The 20,999-nt window shown below is 30.5% G+C and overlaps 3 protein-coding genes across 3 annotated transcripts in view; 2 read left to right on the top strand and 1 right to left on the bottom strand.

The window, feature by feature from the left end:
- The window catches only part of Gycbeta100B (guanylate cyclase soluble subunit beta-1-like), a 36,450-nt gene extending 16,147 nt beyond the window's left edge, over positions 1–20,303 (top strand). Inside the window, exon 14 of the mRNA XM_015518797.2 lies at positions 19,988–20,303. Coding sequence (XP_015374283.2) covers positions 19,988–20,138 — 151 coding nt within the window. The 3' untranslated portion in view covers positions 20,139–20,303. The remainder of the gene's footprint in view (positions 1–19,987) is intronic.
- Positions 429–17,449, bottom strand: stops (SOCS domain-containing protein stops). The gene is made up of 2 exons (XM_015518798.2): positions 17,008–17,449; positions 429–1,234 (listed from the first exon to the last, which is right to left on the bottom strand). Exons 1-2 carry the CDS (start codon positions 17,337–17,339, stop codon positions 565–567), a joined length of 1,002 nt encoding a protein of 333 aa, XP_015374284.1. The 5' UTR covers positions 17,340–17,449; the 3' UTR covers positions 429–564.
- A 441-nt stretch (positions 20,304–20,744) lies between the features above and the next one.
- Positions 20,745–20,999, top strand: part of LOC107169144 (uncharacterized) — a 34,800-nt gene continuing 34,545 nt past the window's right edge. Inside the window, exon 1 of the mRNA XM_089226781.1 lies at positions 20,745–20,982. The gene's annotated coding sequence lies outside the window, so the exon portion shown is untranslated. The remainder of the gene's footprint in view (positions 20,983–20,999) is intronic.

Raw genomic sequence — 20,999 nt, 5'->3', positions numbered from 1 at the left:
CAGCGACTAGTTATACAATTATTAATTGTTTAAATATTGACTGAAGGTACAACAATTATATATTTATTTTAAATTTAAACCGTACCTAGTCATCTAAAGTAACATAATTTATTATTTCACTCTTTGGGTGGTTAATTTATAACTACGCTGTATAAATAAATTCATCGAATGCAATAGGAGCCATCATACACTTGTCTGCCCGGTTTTTTAAAATCATATTTAAATCTTTAAAATAGTTATTAGCCGGGTGTGTGCTGCCAATACATTTCTATCCCCCCGCCCACCGCGAAAAACTGTCCCTAGTTGCGCCTTTGACTATAGCCGAATATCAGTATTACAAGCATTAAGATTACAGTGGAAAGATCTAGCGAAACTATTGGAAACGTATAAGATATTAACAAAAAATAAATAAATTATAAAACTACCAGTTAAGTGTGTATCATTATTTTATTTGAACGACCTGCAATCGTATTCGATGTAGCACAAGTATAACGAATTTAATTTAATATTTATGATTGGTTGGACGGACGGTTTGGCGGGTAAGGGAGAGTATAACGTCGTGGATCAACACTCGAGGTCTAAATACGATACCAATGACCTGGGCAAGGGTAACTGCAGTATCCCGTGCGGTAGACTGAAGTTTTGGTGCAATGCTTTGCGTACGGCGCACCTGGCCAGGTGCAGCAATGTCGGCGGCACCGGTACGACTTTGACGCCACTGCCCCCTGCACCGGCGCCATCGCATCCGCCACAATCGTCGCGACTGCCGCACCCGCCGCCACTGCCATCCATGTCACCAGTGACACCACCAAACCCTGCACCGCCCTCGTAAGCGACAGCTCTTAGCAGCAGTTCCAGGCACGACTGGTCGCGATCGGCGAACGGTGGGCCGCGTGGCTCTTGATCTGCGCAACGGCGGCGCAAGTAAGCGATGGCCGCGCGCACCGACCGCTCGTCCGGGCCGTACCGCAACAGCATGGCCACGGCGGCCAGGTCTCCCGTGGCCACGGCCACCATTACGGGCGCCGCCCGGTACGACCGCATCCAGACGTCTTGCATTCGGCGGCCGTCGAGTAGGAGTCGCGCGCGCGTCGCCCGGTCCAGATAGAATGCCAGCGCCATCCGGTTATCGGCAACGGTCGCCCCGAAGTCCGTCCACCGGCCGCTGATCATGCGCGCCACTTTGCTGCCAACCACGGCGCCCTCGAAAAGCTTTTCCAACGTTTTCTCGCACCTGCACAAAATATACATTAAATAACAGCGATAATAATGTTGTTTTTTTGCCGTAACGGTAGTCGTATGTTAAATATATTATAAGTGCATAATAATATAATGATATTCGCAAAACTGCACGAGTAGATCGGATTTATACGGAAACGCATATAATATTTGACTTGAAACCACTCTGGTTAGAAATCTTAACATATACGTTTCATGATGGGTTGAATATTCTTGTATTTATTAAAAAATATTATCGCATTAGCATATTATATTCTCATGCCAATATCCGTCGCTGCATTTTTTTTTTTTTTTTTTGCATATTCCGAGTAAATCACGTGCATATGTCTGCGTAATAAAAACATAAAAAGTTGCGCACGTCGTAAACATTCGAGGAAATAGTTACAAGTATATTGAACTTGCGAGTGATATACGAGAACGTGCTTTGAGATACCAACTACAAATTTCTTCAATATGAAAATTTGAAAACCTATGTTGTGACGTCCTGTTATACTATTCTTAAAGTCAAGAAAATTATACTGTAAATTATACATATACTGTATTTTAATAATAATCATATCTTTTTTCTAAAATTATAGCTATGATTGTAAACTGAATGCCCGAATGTCGAAATATAACTATATGTATTATAATTATATGTACGTATTAACTTTATTTGTTTATTTTTGTCATGGTGTGTGCACCGTATTTTTCAACACTCATACACGGTTACGGCAATGTACTTTTGATCACTCTCGCACGGTTGCAACACCTACTCTAGTCTGACAAATAAACGATAGTTATAGTTGCAAACAAAAACGGTTCTTGAACCGACAATTGATTTCTACCGGCACGATGCTTGCCATGTAATAAATCGGTATATTAATTTTTATCAAAAGCACAGTGCTGTGCACCGTTATAGCATGGTAACAAAAACCTAAAAATTGATGTGGGGAACACAATGTACACCAACATTGTTACTCGGGTAGCTAATTTAGGAACTTAAAAAAAATAATACTTAACGTATACATTTTATATATAAAATAGCCTAATAAATTATCTCGCCCAGTGTTATTTCTGGGTAACTACTCCTCTCAAGCAAAGCTTTATACTGCCAATATATATCTTCCAATACTCTCATATTCTTATGCTTATTGTAATTATGTTTACAGATTATTTATACTCTGATAAAAGTTTTTAAAAAAATAAGCAAACAACAAAAATTTAATTAACTTTTGTTTACCTATTAAAATGACTTTATTTTAAATTTTGGCCGTATTTTAAATATCATAATACCTAATTTGTATTTTTTGGCATTTAAATTCTTGGCCTGTATTCATATTAAAGCAAGCATACATCATTATTCTTAGATTTTTGGTGTCGATGAAGAACTGTTGTCACGGCATATTTTGTGGAATATTACCCCTTCATTATTTTTATTTTTTTTTTAACGATATTTTATAATAACACCTAACAATATGCAGTAAAGTACAATATACTTTTTTATCACACGTATACACATTATTGTATATAATATTAACATCCTGTAAAGATGAAATAATATGGGAAATTTATTAGAATAATAATTAATTTTATCAACAAACAGTATGATAGTAACATCAATAATACTATAGGGTCGCAATGAAGCTATAGGAAACACTTCGACATCCCCGACAGCCTGTACGAAGCAATTGGTCCATATTCCAACTACCGTGATATTATAATCTTATATTTAAAAAATATCGATTTGTATAGCAAAATGTAAATTGTAAATATGTAAAATTTTTGTAAAAAGCTAATAACCAGTGCATAGTTGATGCTTCACTAATAATAATAAAAAGAAAAAAAAATACCAGGGTCGGAAGACTGCGAGTCGTGACTCTTGAGACATGACTATAATATTGTAGTTGATTACCGTGAAAATCTATTCACTAAACACTATTTTATTACACACGTATTATTGTCACAAGTTACATTAGACACGTCTGAAAATACATTATTTTGTTAGGGCAAACCGTGGACTAAGTGCAATGTGTGTAAGTTGTTTAGCATACAAAATCATGCGTACACACTTGCATAAGTTGTGATTTGGGTTGGCGCAGAGAAAAGGTTAACATGTCAATAATCAATAGATTACGTATTGACCAGTATTATAATAGTATCAAAAATAATAATTAGGGTCGGATGACTGTATAGTGGGACATGACTTGTAGCGGATTACCGCGAAAATCCATACACAGTGCTCTATACTATGTAGGTACCACGTACTAATATAATTATTGTCGTAAAGGTTATATTCAACACGCGTCTGCATTTATATTATTTTGTGAGGGCAAACCGCGGGCAAAGTGCAATGCGTGTAAGCTGTTGAGCGTAAAAAATCACGTGTACTTACATAAGTTGTGTTTTGAGTTTTAGCAGAGAAAGGGTTAACACGCCGTTGTTATTATACTCCACAGTTCCACATCCTATATTAGGCATATTGTGCCTACGGTTTTGCATGCGGCCAAGGCATAATGTGCATGTACCACAACAACAATAATAATAATATTCGTACTTATCGTACTCGCATAACATTATTATGATATAAGTCATAACACCGACTGCGACGACCAGTAACGGGTGTTGGGCCAGTGGGTCAATAGGTGATCGTCCGGTGGTCATCGTGAGTCAGGACCGGGTTCTGATTTTAACTCGGTTGGCGCCGCGGCGATGCCAATCGAAAATGATCAATTTCTTCAAAATAATACTGGTAACTGATTACGCGATTATAATATCATCGTTATTATATTATTATCGTGCTAGTTTACACAAGTATACCAGTCTTATAATACTGCAATAGCAATCCTATACAAACGACTTGGAACCAGACCACAAAAATCGCTTTATATTTTTTTTTTATTATTATTATCATCTATTCTGTACGATAATACGTGATAACTGCGTTCGAATGAATCATTAGTATAGGTAGGTATATCGTTATATTATGGATCAAAGCTGAAAGTCTAGTATAATATGTAATCAATAGGTATGCATTCTCCCCGGTCGTGTTATGAACTGTTGTATTAAAAAAATCGATTAAAATAGTATATTATCCGCAATGAATATTGTATTATTTACAAATTAATTAATACTGAAAACAATAACATTCTTTGATTATTATATTATCATAAAAAAAAGAAATTGAACATGATGAATTGACAGATTTAAATTATTAGGTTGTAGTTTTGTCTAATCTAGAAGGTAAAATAAAATAAAATATTTATAGAAAATAAGCAATAGACCAATAAACAAATCGAGGAGTAAATATTAAAAAGTGAAACCCAATACCTTAAATTCTAAGTATTTTACCGTTCAGTAGTTCAATGGTACATAAGAAATAGCTGGTTTAGGAAGAACAATGACCGAATAATTGATTCCAATTCAACTTCACGTCAGTTCATGACAATGTTTTTGTTTAAACATGGCCATACAGCCATAGATCAAATATACATTTTTTCGATCATACAATTTATAATAAATTAATATACATAGGTATAATATTTTATAAAGTTTTAAATATCAGTAGAAATGTATTAAATTTTGTTAATCACGTTTAATTGTTTGAAAAATGCATTTTTAAAGTTGAGTTCCCATTAAAAATCACTTATGATACGGAAACATTCAAGGAAACAACAATTAATAATAATAAATAAATATAATTAATAATAAATATATTATGGTATTATAATATTAACATGAAATTAATTTATGTGAAGTGTTTTACTAAGTGTTATCTGCAATGTTATATTATGTGGTAGACAAATACAATTATTAAAAAATCATTAACATACATTACAAATGTAAGAAAATGAAATACATAAAAGTTAACTAACCAATAAGAAATCTTTAGAATGCGTAGCTAATGAAGTTGTTTAAAAAACATCCATAAAAAAATTTATATTTATATTTTTTTTCTTACTCAACGACATAAAAAAAATTAACGATTCAAAAAGCAATACGCAAGTTAAGATACTCGTAAACGAATCATTGTGATCAACTTTTACTTAAATTTAAATAACTCATACAGCGTTAGTTCAAAAGTATAAAATTAAAAACTAAAACATGTCTAAATTAAAACTTATATCATACCTATTAGATGATAAAAGGTGTATATTATGAAGTTTAATTTCATAATATATAAATACAACAACACATATCAACTGGCCAAATATACATAATTATAACATTACACTGGGTACTTAAAATTTTAAATATCTGTTATTAAAAAGTCAGAACAATAATTATCTAAATTTTTTTACATAATTACTTATTATTCGTAAGTGATTTTTTTTTTTTTACCAGAACCCAATAGAACATCTGAATTTAGTTTTGTAAGATAACAAATTATATCAAAGTATTTGTGCTTAACAAGTATTTTGCAATTAAAATCCGACAAAATCAAGAACAACAATAATTTAATATTTAATACAACTGAAAAAACACTCGAATACAATATTGGTACCCACATAATGTGGTTTTCAAAATGTTAATATAGTAATCTAAACAAACCATTCTGATTTTATACATTTATACAAATCGTAGTTTTAGTTCTAAGCAGACTTAACTATGCGTTATAATATTACGGAATATAATACCTATATAGTCTTTTGATGATTATCGTTTCAAGGATTTAGCTTTCTTGAATATATCCAATAATATCTATACTTCGTTAGTTTTAACGCAAAATGAATAGCAAAGTTGAATTTTATCATAAATCCAAGGATGCAGTTCGTTAAGTATGTTCATATTTTTTTTTAATCCATTATACCAGTGCATAAGTGAATGAATGTTCTTAATACTTAGGGTTAGCCTCTAAACACGAGTATAAATTTTATTTAAAACGCACCAAACAAGAAACTTGTACTATAATATTAATAATGCCAATAAAACACATTAAAATCATACAACAAGTAGGTACTTACCTATATAATGACTACCTATAATACCAAGGATCTAAATATGTTTGTGATTATAATTACAAAAGAACTCAAACTCTGAATAATTATAGATATTTTACTTCTAGAATATCTCAAAGATAAAAACTAGTCAAAATGCTAAAATAGTATAAATTATGTACTTGCAACAATCGTTTTTTTTTTGTTGATTTTTTCAATGATAATATAAAAGTATTTTGTGATAATTTATCAGAGTACCTACTTCAACAAACATTTTCTGAACATCATTTGGTCAACTACCATGACATCAATGCTATATAAGTTTAATAACTACTTAATAATATTCGATAAATGATTTTATTGTGATTTTATTCATAGGTACAATTATGTATATAATGTATAATATATATATATACAAAAAATGTATATATTTTATATAGTAATATAAGTAATAACCAGTAGGCAATAACCGGTAACCAATGAACTAGGATGAATAAGGCGCTTGTATATTAAAATTAAAATTGACCTATTTGACTTCTACGCAATTTAAATAAAACATTCACATTCAAGATGTTAAGTTTTTAACCGAATGGGAACGAAAGTAAGACTTAAAATACTATAACATTAAGAGTTTCGAGAAATTGTAGGTCATAATATTATTATTATTATAAATGCACTTCCGGAGCATGAGCTACGTGGTACCTATACATAGAATTACAACTATACAGACATCAACGTGGTCTTGTGGCGTTTCGTAAAAGTGTTTGTTTTGGACATGTGTCAACTCGCTGTACTCTTCCACTTTTCAACTATATTATAATATATCCTACACGATTTTTAAGCCCCATATTTTAAAACCGTGTATTTTATTCACCCTGAAAGCGTTGAAATAAACATTCGTAATTAGCTGACATTTGAATGTAAATTATATATTATGTTATAAATTGTATTTTTTTTTTTTGATAGGTATACATAACACATATTATGAGTTTTATTGACATTGATGTACAGCCGTGGGTATCTATACTTATTATTATTATTATTAAGACATACGCACGTAAGACAAATCATACTTCATACTCGACATTAACAAGTTATAGCTATAACATTCAAGTCCCATACAGATCAAAATGTATGAAAAAACTCATCTTTGACTACCTGTACGCATTCCGACAGCTCCTATCAAACTTTCGTAAAAAAAGAAACGTTTGGCAATAATGCCCATCATTTCTATTTCGTGATGGATTATATATATTATGATATACGTGCGTTGTAATTCAATATATTATGAAAATGTATAATAATAATAAATAAATAACATTTTTTTTTATCTATATGAATGAATATTTCGCTAATATCACTTGCGGAAAGTCAATGTATATTTTTCTCAACTAGGCCAAGTAAAGTCAACAAACTTGTAATCAAAACGTACCATTCTCAAATCAGACCATATCATAGGATTGACGTCTCAGGGCATTAGGGAGCACTCCACACATAAGCTCCACTGGCCTTGTACTACAATGGAATAACAATAACTACGGATATAAATTGAAGGCATTTGTGCCGTATGATCGCATGAATACAAATATTGCAAACTAATTATTTTGTACGTGTCGAAAGAGATACTAAATAATACATCGGGGCAAATTTAAAATTTGATTTCTTTGGCTCAAGGTCAGGACGATAATGTGTAAACAAACGAAAAATCGTGACTGGGAAATAATAGTACAAACACAATGTTTGATAACGTACACACTGAAACGTCATGTTTTTTTATTTACTTCTTAAAAACTGTTTTATACTAAATTTTAGTTTAAAAAGTTTAATCATTCTAATATTAAAAAAGCATAATATTGTCAATACAATATTATATCAAACAAAAACATAGTGGTTATTTAAATAACATTTAAAATAAATGTAATAAATAAATTTTTTTTTAATTAAAAGAATAAAATTTAAAAGAACTACTGTTTTAACCAGACCTAAAAACTAAAGTAGGTACTTTAAATTTTACAACTCCTGTCACATGAAGACTTAATGCGGTAATTTATCGATCCCTCACGACGCGTGAAATGCACACAAATATAATTCATTAAAACTATTCAAAACTTAAAAATAACAATGCACAATATGTTATATTAACTATCAATAAAACATAATTTTGGACTTTTACAGGATATCTGGATTTCTTATAAAAAAATCAAAGGTTAGGTATTATAATCATATAATATAGTTATAGATATGCCATCTAGAAAACCACTCACGACTCACGTTATCTGGTGTGTCAACCATATTTATGTGTATTAATGTTAACCCTTAAATTAATCGAAAATTGAGAAGCAAAAAAATATCTGCCATAAATTACCAATTAAATTTCAGCTGCTATAGTCTTCATAGTCTTCGATAAAAATCTAAAATCTAGAGGTAAAATCTTAATTTAATATATTTTTACAAATAGTAAAAAATTTAAAAATGTTTTAGTTATATAACAACTCTTGTGATCTCTTATATTTAAATAGTTAGTTATTATTGAACATAATCAACTTTTTTACTAAAACTTAACACGCTATGTTAAAATAAAGCAAAATAACACAATATTATAATATAACATAGGTTTAATATAGTCATCATGCTAATTTAGAAAGGATATATTTTCAATATAGATACAGGTTTGTTAAGAATATTTTACTAGCATACAACGTATATACATACTGCATAGGATTGATTTGAATAATCTACACTAAACACAATTTGGTAGTATGAATTTTTCGATTGATAATTATATTATCTAAAATTAAAATATATTGTATAATAACGTGATGGCGTGTGTGTGTGTATATATATATCATATGATCAGGGCTAGGATAACTAGACATTTTCATATTTTTTTTCTTTAGTTCTTTAGGTTTTCGATTATATAGGTAATTATATCCACAATTTAGCTCACACTAACTCGACTAGAAGAGTTTTGTCTTTCATATTTTTACATATTTTATTCAAAATTTATATCACTTTATAGTAAGAGATTTTGAGAATTTATTTGAATAAACGAATTTAAAATCGTATTAATCTTAAAATAATCTCTAATAATTTTCTTATAAGTCATAAATATATTTTTTTTAACTCATCACTGCATGCAGGTGATTTGTTGGCAATACATGATTTACATAAAAAAATAAGTTAAATATGCATAACATTAATTTACTTCTATATATTTATACTTGTATAGTTTATACACTGTTTGCTTAGATAGTATATATTAAATTAAATAAATATATTATATACCTTTATGATACTTATTTATGTACATAAATCCCAGCTCTACATATTATGACATGACTATAATCAGCTGTATGCAAAATTGTATGTTCAAGCCGAAACACTAATAAACAGTAAAGTACGGGAAAGGGTATTAATAAATTGGTCATAATTTATTTTTCGAGTAAATGAAAATATATAAAATTAAGTAGGTACCTATTATAAGTGCATTGGTCCTTTTCCCACGTTTCAGTTTAAAGCTTGACCTTGTGGAATAAAAAATCAAATGTGCGTAGTAGCCCCAATTCTAATACATGACGTAACGAATTGTAGTTTTTTAATATCTCATCGAATCCGAATTAGAAAGACGATTAAAAAAAAATTAACTGTAGTGCAAACACCTATCCCGACAACAAAACATTCTGAAACGAGCAATCCATTATACAATAGCATTTAATATTCGTCATGGTTTTCACAGTGTATTCTAATACTATTCCAACATAATAATAATATGATGTAGGTATTATATTTTTTCGTGATCTTGAAATCCTTATCATTTTACTTATCATCGTCATTCCCAACTTAAATAGCCAAGATAATAAGTTGCAATTCAAACATTTGAATTCGAAATGGTCAATCTATTATAATAATAAATATAACACTGTAATACATGTTTTACTGTAGTATACCTACTACACTTAGTGCAAGCTAATATATTACTAGCTACATTATGTTCCCTTTATACGATTTACGGTTATTATAAAATCTAAAAATCTTAATATTTTTAACCGGAAATATATTGTTCAACCTACGCGAACGAAATAGTAATAAGATGTTTGTTTACTTAAAAGTAAAAATTATATTATTATGTTAAAGTTGTTCTTCATTTTTTTTTTTACCTTAACTAAATTAAAATATAAAACGTAAAATATATAACATTACTATTCTTGGAGTGACAAATGTGTATTATTTGCATAATATACCATTTACAGTCATTTCAATTTTCACGATACCTACCTACCTACCTATTCACGCATACACTATAATTTATTCAATTTCTAATGGCCGAGTGCGTTTTCGTAAAATATGATACTTTACAAACTTTGCATGCTTTATATACCTACGTGTCATTATACATGGATGAAGAACATTATATTATTTAGAATGAAAATAAATACTTTTTTTCAAGAGTGGTATACACATTATTAAGTTAAATTACGCTTATTACGACAGAGCAAATCTTAGTAATCGCGCTTGTGCGTACAGAAACATGAACATTAGGTTCAAACAAATAACTGACGATTTAAAAAAGGTATTTTCTTAATTAAACCTATTATTATTAATTTTATATTTTTAAAGAATGACCTTAAATAAATATTCCGAAAAAAATATGTAAATTAAAATATACCTATATGTATGTCGTAACCACTTCGTGAAATCGATCTTTTCGTGAAAAGATGACCATTTCGTGAAATGGAAATACGTTTTTTACCCTTTGTGAAATTCAAAAACATTTCACAAAACGGTCACTCAATTTTAACAACGTGTAATTTTTTTCACAAAGTGGTCGTTCACTTTGTGTACTGAAATACAACATTTAACAACTTATTCTACCCTTATAAATTTGACTTAAATAATTATATATAGTAATAAAGTTTATTTATATATCATATTAATTTATTAACCGTATTATGAAAATTTTGTATTTATTAAAGCAGGAAAATGAATTGTGACAACGAATGTTACATTTTAGACTACCTTTAAAACAAACCCATCTTTTGGTTTGACAAGCACTTTTACACGAACAACTTAATGGAAACGTCAAGTTTGATTATATCCATTTAATCTCGTGCCCATGTCAAATAATACAATAAATACTTAAATAATATCTAAATTATTGTATATTATATTATACTGCAATTACCAGACTATCTGAAATGTGTAGATGATATTTATTTCCATTTCACGAAATGGTCATCTTTTCGTGAAAAGATCAATTTCACGAAGTGGCTACGACATATATATTAATACACACAAAATACATGATACATACGTTCATACGTATGATACGTGACTATTTCGTAAAGGTTTATAACCATGTTACATAACTATATTAATTATTTAGTTATTTTAAGTATTTTAAAGACTTTCTACACATGTCATGATGTCTAATCCAACTAAAGCCTATAGAACATAAATAAATACAAATAAAATATTTAATATAATTTATTTACTTTGTACTACATAATGTGAACGATTCATTTCGTTCTTAGAATACACTGAATAAACACGGATACGATTGTTCATTTTGTAATATAATTAGCTCGAAGAAAGTATTTCCATTTTTTTTATTTGTAATTATTCAATTATTAAGTAGCTCTTTATATCTTTATAACTAGGTGTTTTTACTAAGTACAATAATTTGTAATTTTAGGTTAACATTTTGTTCCCACAGTGTGGTAATAACAATTGCTTTGTAGCAAAAAAAATAAAAATGAATTGTTTCTTGTTTCTTGTTTTGTTTTTGTAGCTTTAGAATATATTTTTTATTTGTTAGGATAGGTAAATCAGCTTAAAGTTAAATTAAAATAAAAACTAAATAATAAACCAATATTGGTAACATTACTTAAAAAATTTAATTGCTTAAAGAAATCTAATTAATACAGATTGATCAAAAACTATTTCTGATGTATTTTTTTTTTTATTGAACTTAAAAACATTAACAGCAAAGGTTATTAGTTTTTTGTTTAATACATAATGAGTGACTTCTAGAATCAAAATTATACAGTTAATTTTGTGTGATTTCCACTGACATAAATATTATGGTTATCGTTAGCAGAAGGTTTAAATTGTATTATATAGGTCGGTTTTTCTTAAGAAAGCTAACATATTTGCGATGTTTTTGAAGTGATTTTATATTTCAATATTATGTTAACTAATGTAAGAACATATTGCGATAATAATAAGAAACAGATTTATTAATTTTACATTTTTATATCGAATATTATGGATGGTCGTAAATCGTAATATTAAGTGTATTATTGTGTCATTGTGTTACCTCGATTTTGTATTTTTTTTATTGATTGGAATATTAGGTGTGTGCGATCAAATAAGAATATAATACAGACCCAGTTCAAAAGGTAGGCAACATATACCAACTTCTAGGGTGGAACTTTAGTAAGGGGTGGCATTTTAAAAACAGTGATGATATTATTACTTTACGAGCGGCAAAATTTGAATTTTCCTAGTGCATTATTTTCGCTAATGCCGGCTCTTATAGATTACAGAAACAAAGTATGAATAAATTTCTGTTCTAAATTATATGCTTTTATGTGTTTGTTATGCAAATGAGATCTAACGTATATGTCACTAACTTATGGATTTTAAGCTATATGAACATATTACAATCATAATATAAACTCATTTAATCACTTTCTGAAGATTAGTGTTATTATTTATTTTGTAATGAAAATAAAATATTAACAAACTTGTTTGAAATTTGAATAACTATAACTTATTAAGGTTATGACAATCGATGGCATAAATGATTCACGCTATTAATTGTATAGCTATGGTTTCCATGATACTACAGGGTGATTCGTTTATCAAACAACACTCATTATTTATAAAAGTATTGACTTTTTTCAAAATATTGTTTTACATAGTTTCAAGTTGTTAAAAAACCAACGCTTTTATTAAAAAATTATATTTTTAAATATTTTTTATCCTTATCATTTTTTAAGTTTTTTACTTTTTTGAATGGCAACATAGTTTTTTAATTTCATATTCCAAAGCAGAATATTTTTCTAAAAATTTTGATACATAAAAATCGAATTTAGGACTAGTAGTTTATGAGTTATAAGTATTTAAAGTTTAGACAAGCGGAGTAGTGGACAAACATTTTGCGGGGTAACTCCGTACCACTCCACTCTGCCAATCTAAACTTTAAATACCTATAACTCATAAACTACTAGTGCTAAATTCAAAATTTTAACGTAATAATTAATTAAAAAAATAGCTTTATTAAATTATGAAATTTGAAGTATAGGTTACCATTTGAAAATCAAAAGTTGATGGTGGTGTATATAATAAATATAAGGGTGAAAAATATAAAAATAATAAACAATTCAAGAAGAGTGTAAATCTACAATTTTGAAAAAAAAAAAAAATTGAAAAAAGTCAATACTTTTTTAAATAATGAGTGTTGTTTGATAAAAGAATCACCCTGTATATTATGGACTATTTGACTATATTTTATCAAAAAAATAACGTGATTATTGTTCCTCACTTAAGGAAAAACCTTATACAAATATAATATAAAAGCTACTTTCAAGTCGCAATATCATTAAACTTAACAAAAACTATAATTTTATCAATCAACTCTCTCACATCCAAAAATTTAATTAATTCTAATAGAATATATCTTTTATTTCATATTATAATAAATAAAATTAATAAAATGTAAACAAGTCTGGGATTTCTAAACTGACGATGACACATTTTACGAAAATGAGCGTTGATAAACGTTATGTCGGTTATGATATAATAATTGAACTGAATATTATATAATTAGGACACCAAAAGCAATTGAAGGCAGAAATAATAATAATTTGTTATTGTTGTATAACGATGTTTCAATTGATTTTATTGTAATAAAAAATAAACGATTATTACAATATTTTAAAAGTATTTGGTTTGAAAAGGAGGGGAAAAATGAGCATATTTATCTTAGATGGTAGAATGAATTATATTTTTCAATTATAGATTTCCAATAGTATTATGTTAATCACATAATAAAAACACGTAAACGCGATCAGTAGAACAGTAGAGAGTTTATATACTGTAGACATTTTCATTAATAAACTTCCTCCTAACGCTGAGATTTCTATTTGCCTGACGATATTATAATAATAATTTTTCTACATCGCTTTCGATGATGATTATATTATTATTCTTTCGCGGATTTAATGGCAATCGTATTCCGTTGCAGCAGTGGCGGCGGCCACGCGTCTCGTCAACTATATAATAATATACGCTACGCTAAAGTCGAAGTGGGACAAATCGAGCAATTCGTCACACTAATAAAGAGATATTTTATGACACTGAGACTTCAATCGGATTCGTTTGTATATAATATAATAAATCACTTCCGATTTAGAGAACGGCACACGTAATGTTGTAGCTCGTGGAATTCGTAAAAGTAACCACCGGAAGCATATTTCTGACAGAGTATCTCCACATATCGTACTCATCTGTAACGCCATCTTATACTTCTATTTTTCCACCAATAATTAGTTTATTCAAACACTCATTTTCGGAACTTTTGATTATAATTCTTGAGGACCTACTTTCAACTGTTTAGATTTGTGTACCATTTAAGACAAGTGATCCATGGTGGTGAAGTGAACTTTTCACTTTCAAATGAAAATCACCTTTTTTCTCCGTAAATTATTAACCATATACCATTTTTTGGAAACGCTGATGTATCTACATAAATCTAATTCCGAACTAGTTGTATTTGACTTATTAAACTTAGATGTATACATAGGCGATGTGCTGTATTTAAAACTAAAGTTATTAATATATTAATCTAGGTATCAATATTTTATAATTTGTAAAAATGTCTGAGTATAATAAAATATACTTGATCCAATATTACGTCTAATTTGTATTTTTGTAAAACGATTTTTAAAAACTATTATCCATAGTATCTTTTATGTATTATATTAATAACTATAAGAAACAAAATAAATTTGTACCACCACAGGACAGTAATGTATATAGAAATAAATTTCGGGGTGGGCTATAATATAATATAGCAACTAACAATAATTATCCAACACCTATAAGTTACTATATAATATGTAGCAGTTAATACTGTAATTTCGGGAGGTACTGCAGCCCACTAGGCCCCCCTTTATACGCCACTGCCACAGGACACTTTTTAATTGGTATAATAAATCTATACAATTGAATATATAGCCCTGGGGACTATAGAGTACACTTCAGAGTATCAGAGTTTGAATAAATTCATCATAATAGAACAGATGAGGTTGAGTACCTATGCCTGAAAATATTGATTGAGGTATATGAAATTAAAAGTGGTCCCCCAATAAACGACTTTTACGTGAATTTGACACAAATTTATTATTGTTTAATGAAGTAGCTATTATATGTATGTCAATGATATAACTTTAAAAAAAAAGTTAAATATAAAGAATTAACTATTAAGTTAAGTAATATAACGTAGTCACTAAATCCCAGAGATTCGACATTGGTGAGGGCCAAGGGGGGATTGTGTCGAATTCACACGATTCGTATCACGAATGATTGCCTATTAATTAATCTGTAAATAGATATAATTATATATTGTTGTGTTTTTGATATGAACATGTAGGTACCTATAGAATATTATAATGGTTTGTCTATACTTATAGAAAATATACAATTAAAAAGTCGGTCGTTTGAACTACGGTCGCGGTCGTTTAAATTTTAGTCGTTCGGAGCACGGGACACAATTTCGTGTAACGCCCGGGGTCCATTGGGTCCTTAATCCGGATTGACTGGATGACGGTCAAAATATCTCATGTAATAAGTATTAAATACCTCTAGTACCAATTATAATAATATACCCACCTCCGACGAATAGAACCTCCAATAGTGGATAAAGGTTAATATACACAAAAGCGTGCATTTAACACAACCGTATTTTATTTTTATTATTAACCTTTTTTATTACCTAACCTATTCTATATTGTTCATATTATATGTGAAATGCATACACAAAATATTATCTATCAATCACTTAGGTACTTACACTATACTTACACAGTTATATTATAGTTACAATACATATGTATAGTTATATACAGTGAACGGGCATACAATTCATACTTGTTCAAATTCAGATGCCTGACTTTTGGAAAAATAAGGGGGATAAGTGATAACATAATAATATTACAATACTATGTTATGTCAGGACTTGATTGTATAATACCTATGAGAATCCAATCTATCAGAATAAGTCTGAATAACTACTGTGGTACATAGAATTTTTTTTTATAGTTTATTAAGACTTCGACAACACAGGGTCCATAGAATTGTAACACATTCCGAAAGAAATTGAACAACGTTCAAGAAAAGATAATAGAAGGACCTATATAGTATTGTTTATTATCATAAACCATATTTTAATAATAAATTATGAAATATTTCGTATATTTTATCAATAATATGCTATTTTACTTATACATATTTTAAATAATTTACACTATGCTTGAAACGAACACTTTTAAATCGGTACATGAATTGGCAATTACATTTTTTGCCCTAGAGCTAAAAAACAACAACAAAACGAGCAAGGATATACGTTTTAAAATAACACAATAGGCATTAAATTTTTTACATACTTATTCGGTAGTTTGGTGCATATTGTAAACGTATTTTTTAATTCGCATCACCCTTAACCCCTCCCCTCCAACCAATATGAACATTAATTATTTAATGCGATTGATGAAATCGAATCAGCTCTAATCGAATTAACGGTCGCATAGAAACGAGGTAAAAACGAAAATATATAACATTGATCAATTACGTGTAAATGGCGGCCAACAGCGCGGCCACGGGTTCGGGACCGGCGTCTGCATCCATAGCGAAGCGGGCCACCACGTACAGCATGTCATGGTGTTTGCCAAGCGGGCACACGGACCCGTTGTGCCTGACCACGCGGCCGTGGTAGGCTACGGACCCGGCCACCGCAGCCTCGCAAGCCCGACGCCTATCCCGGCCGCACCACTGTCCGCACAGCCCGTCCACCACGGTGGCCAGGTACTCGCGGTGCATTGACCGCTTGTAGGCCGGTATCAGCTCGTCTCGTTCCAGTTTGTCCACGATCTGTGCATAAAACTCGTCCAATACTGCCTGCATGTTCACTCCTGAAACGTGGTCGTCAGTCGTCACGTGCACGGCAGACAAACAGACAGACCGACCGACCGACCGATCGACCTACCCATCATTGACCGACCGACTGAACGACAGAGACAACGACTTACGATTCACCGCCGCCCTCGGAAGCCATAATATCGTATTTGTACATAATATTATTATACACAGGGTGACTCATCGAGTATGCTCATCGCTCGCCCCTATTTCGTCCGCTTCGCCAATGTATGTGCGTTTATTGAAATTTTGATTTTTTGGAATTTTTAAGAACAGTTATATTTCCATGCCATTAAAGGAGTGTTGCGGTGCTAATAACCTCTTTTTTTTCAAACGATAGCGATTATAATGTTGATTTTAAAAATAATACATCTAAATCTAACGACTGCTTAACTAAACTTCATAAATTAATATATACCGTGGCTATAGTTTAAAAACTCAGAAACTACCTACTCTTTCGAATTTCAATCAAAGTTCAAAAAAAAAAAAAAAAAGATCGTATGCTCAACATTTATTAAATTATAAATATTATAGCAATAGCAATAATATTTAATCACCATGTGTACAATATAATATTACATCATCAATTCGGACTTTTTCCATTCGTTGTATATATTATGGTTTATACTATAAACTTTATAGTATACGGTGGCCGATGGATAGTATTTGGAAGTATTTGAAAATATTGAATCCATTAAAACGCGTACGATTTAATATTATGGTAAATCGTATCATCGTACCCTTGACCGTCGACCACGGTTAGATGGCCATTGAGTCATTACACGCCGGTAGGTTAACGTTAATCTAACCGACCGTATAACTAGGAACCAGAAACGTTCTGAAAACTAGTCACCAAGTCGTATACCTATGTGTTTGTACACGTATGTGTGACAAACGAGTTTCCGGTATCAAGACTTGGTCACCGGCGCCACCCGATACGTACCTATAAAGACGCGCCCACACGAGTAAAACGATCAGTTTTCACGTACGGTACTACGGGTGTACGTCGATCGTTCGGATTATAGGTAGGTATAGTAGGTAATATTATTATCGTCTGTGTGAGTATATATACCTACCGACAAACCACGGTTTAACAGCCAAATAATAATGTAATGATGACGGCGGACGGTATGCAGCCAATCCTCAAAAATGTTCAGACACAATCAACATAAATATATATATATATATATATATCGCTAAGTGACGAGTGAGCTCGGTGTAAAACAAGAAAGTTATTTGTAAAAAACCATACAATCATAATAATAATGATAATAATAGCAAGTACCTATAAACCTATTATGATTAAAAATACATAAATTACTTTCTGTACCACATCATTATTATTATATTATAAGACACGTATGCCTACCAGTTAAATAATAATTTCATATTTTGAAAAAAAAATATACCTACCTAGTGAAATCATTATAATCATTATAAAGTTTGAATATTGTTTTTTTGTTTAATATATATACATATATAGTGTATTGAACTATTATAAACCTATATTTCTGTCTATAAGAAATTAATCATTGGACCATATTTTAATCAAACCAGTTTCTAAAATTAAATACCTATGTACTAGGTAATAATTAATAAACTATAATAACTAAATTACCTATATTATATTACTGTATAATATAATATAATATTTATGTACTATGTAGTAGGTACATTGGCCGGTTACGTAGTCCAGCTAAACTGCGTTTTTCTCTGCATTATAAAAATACGTATCGCGAGTGTTGGCGAACATAAAAATTGAGTATTTCATTCCATAATTGTTTATGACTTTAGCGTAATTAAAGTGCGTTAGTCCACAAACTAAATTGGTTTTGTTATTTCGAATTTGAAAAAATAGAAGAGAAAGCTTCAAACGGAAATGCTTAAATCTCTCGTGACTCACGGATGACAACAGTGAAGACTTTGAGTGCATATATGAATGAAAGATAAAAATAATAATAAGTAGGAAAAAATAATAAAGGTAGTTTCACTGTAGAATTATTTCACTTATTTCCATATAATATAAGCCTTCAGCCATTGTTTTGTTTTCGTATCGATCGATACTTTTACAGCAATATAGATGTATACAACGATAATCAATTTTCCAGCTTCGTTAAGCTATACACATTAAATAAAGCGATAAACAATATGAAAATTCATATGGGTAATATACAAATAAGGTAAACTTTTCCCTTGTTCAGATAGTTAGTGTTTAGAAAATTCTTTATGTATTTTGTCAAGACTAATAAAGAATTGAGTACCAGAGGTAGTATAGGTATATAGGTCGATGTGATCGATGTATGAACAGTTGCGGCTCGATAAATACAAGACGTGCACGAAACGTGTCCAGCGTGGTAGTATCAGTTTTGAGTACAAAAAAAAGACGTCATCTCATGACAATAGTTTTTTTTCTTGTTCCATTTCAGAAATAAATAAAAGAAAACCAAACAAACGAAAACTCATCATTTTCTTCAGAGTAAAAACTTTTGAAAAACTCAGATAATAAACAATGATAATGATGTGTCCTATGTATGTACTGTGTACCTGGTATGCAGTATAAGAACATACATCTAATTAACATGAAAATAATATAAATTCGTGTTGTATAATAATTATTATGCATTTGTTTCCCGCAGTGTCCTGAATCAGAGCAACAACTGGGACCCGCAGTTCGAGTTCACATACAGGGGCCTGGTGCCGATGAAAGGAAAACCTGAACCAATGAAAGTTTGGATTTTAACCAGGAAACGTGAAGGCATCGAAAACTCCGAACTGTTGCAACAATAATAATAATAATTATAATTATAATAATTATCATAGTTCAATTTTCTTCTTTTCCTATACAGTTTGTTTGTCGTAGTTAAAAATATTACAGATGCATGTCATCGAAAGTTATGATCATTTAAAAATAGAATATAATATTATATAATTATAAAAGTAACATTAACGAGAGTTTGCCATTATTAATTTTTTTTTCCTCCACTTTGGAAAAGTCGAACGTCCTTGTTTCTCTCGGTTTTTTTGTTTCGGTATTTTGGCGCCGGAATGTCAGATATTCCATGTTATACCGCCGGCCGACTTGTCCTCAACAATTACGTGTTATTATTATTATCATCATCATCATCAAACACGAATACCGAACGGGTGGGCACAACATAATAATAATAGTAATAATATGATAAGACGTATTATTATAAGTGATTCTCGTTGAAAGACCACAGCAGCGGCAGTGCGGGAAAAAAAGTAGCCCATGATACCTGTCTGCCTACCCATACTACCTAGGTAACTCGCTTCATTCCTGTCTGCCGCGTGTTTCCACCGGTCTGGTGGGGCGTGTACAAACTGGTTTGCGCGATCTCGTCCGTCCACGTCGGACTGGTTAATGGTTACCTATCGCAGTACCGACAGTCTTGTTCTTGGAAGATCGCGTCGCGCCCGTCCACTCGTCTCGAACACCGATATTTCATGTTGCTCCGTTTTGTAACCCGAAAAACGGTTTTTCGATTTTAATTTCGTAGGTGTAAGCGTTCGTTTGGTTTGTGGTTTTTTTTCACTATTATTCGATACGCAAATCACACATATTATCAAACACGAGTCTATTGGATATCTGCAGACTTCGGCAAAAAAAAAGGTAGGTAAATGGTGTAT

Source organism: Diuraphis noxia, unplaced genomic scaffold (genome assembly GCF_037042655.1).
Source record: "Diuraphis noxia isolate RWA-SAM2 unplaced genomic scaffold, SU_Dnox_SAM2 contig0004, whole genome shotgun sequence".
NCBI classification, from domain to species: Eukaryota; Metazoa; Arthropoda; class Insecta; order Hemiptera; family Aphididae; genus Diuraphis; species Diuraphis noxia.
The sequence above is the reverse complement of the archived record's forward strand: the minus strand, read 5'-3'. Positions and strand labels throughout refer to the sequence as shown.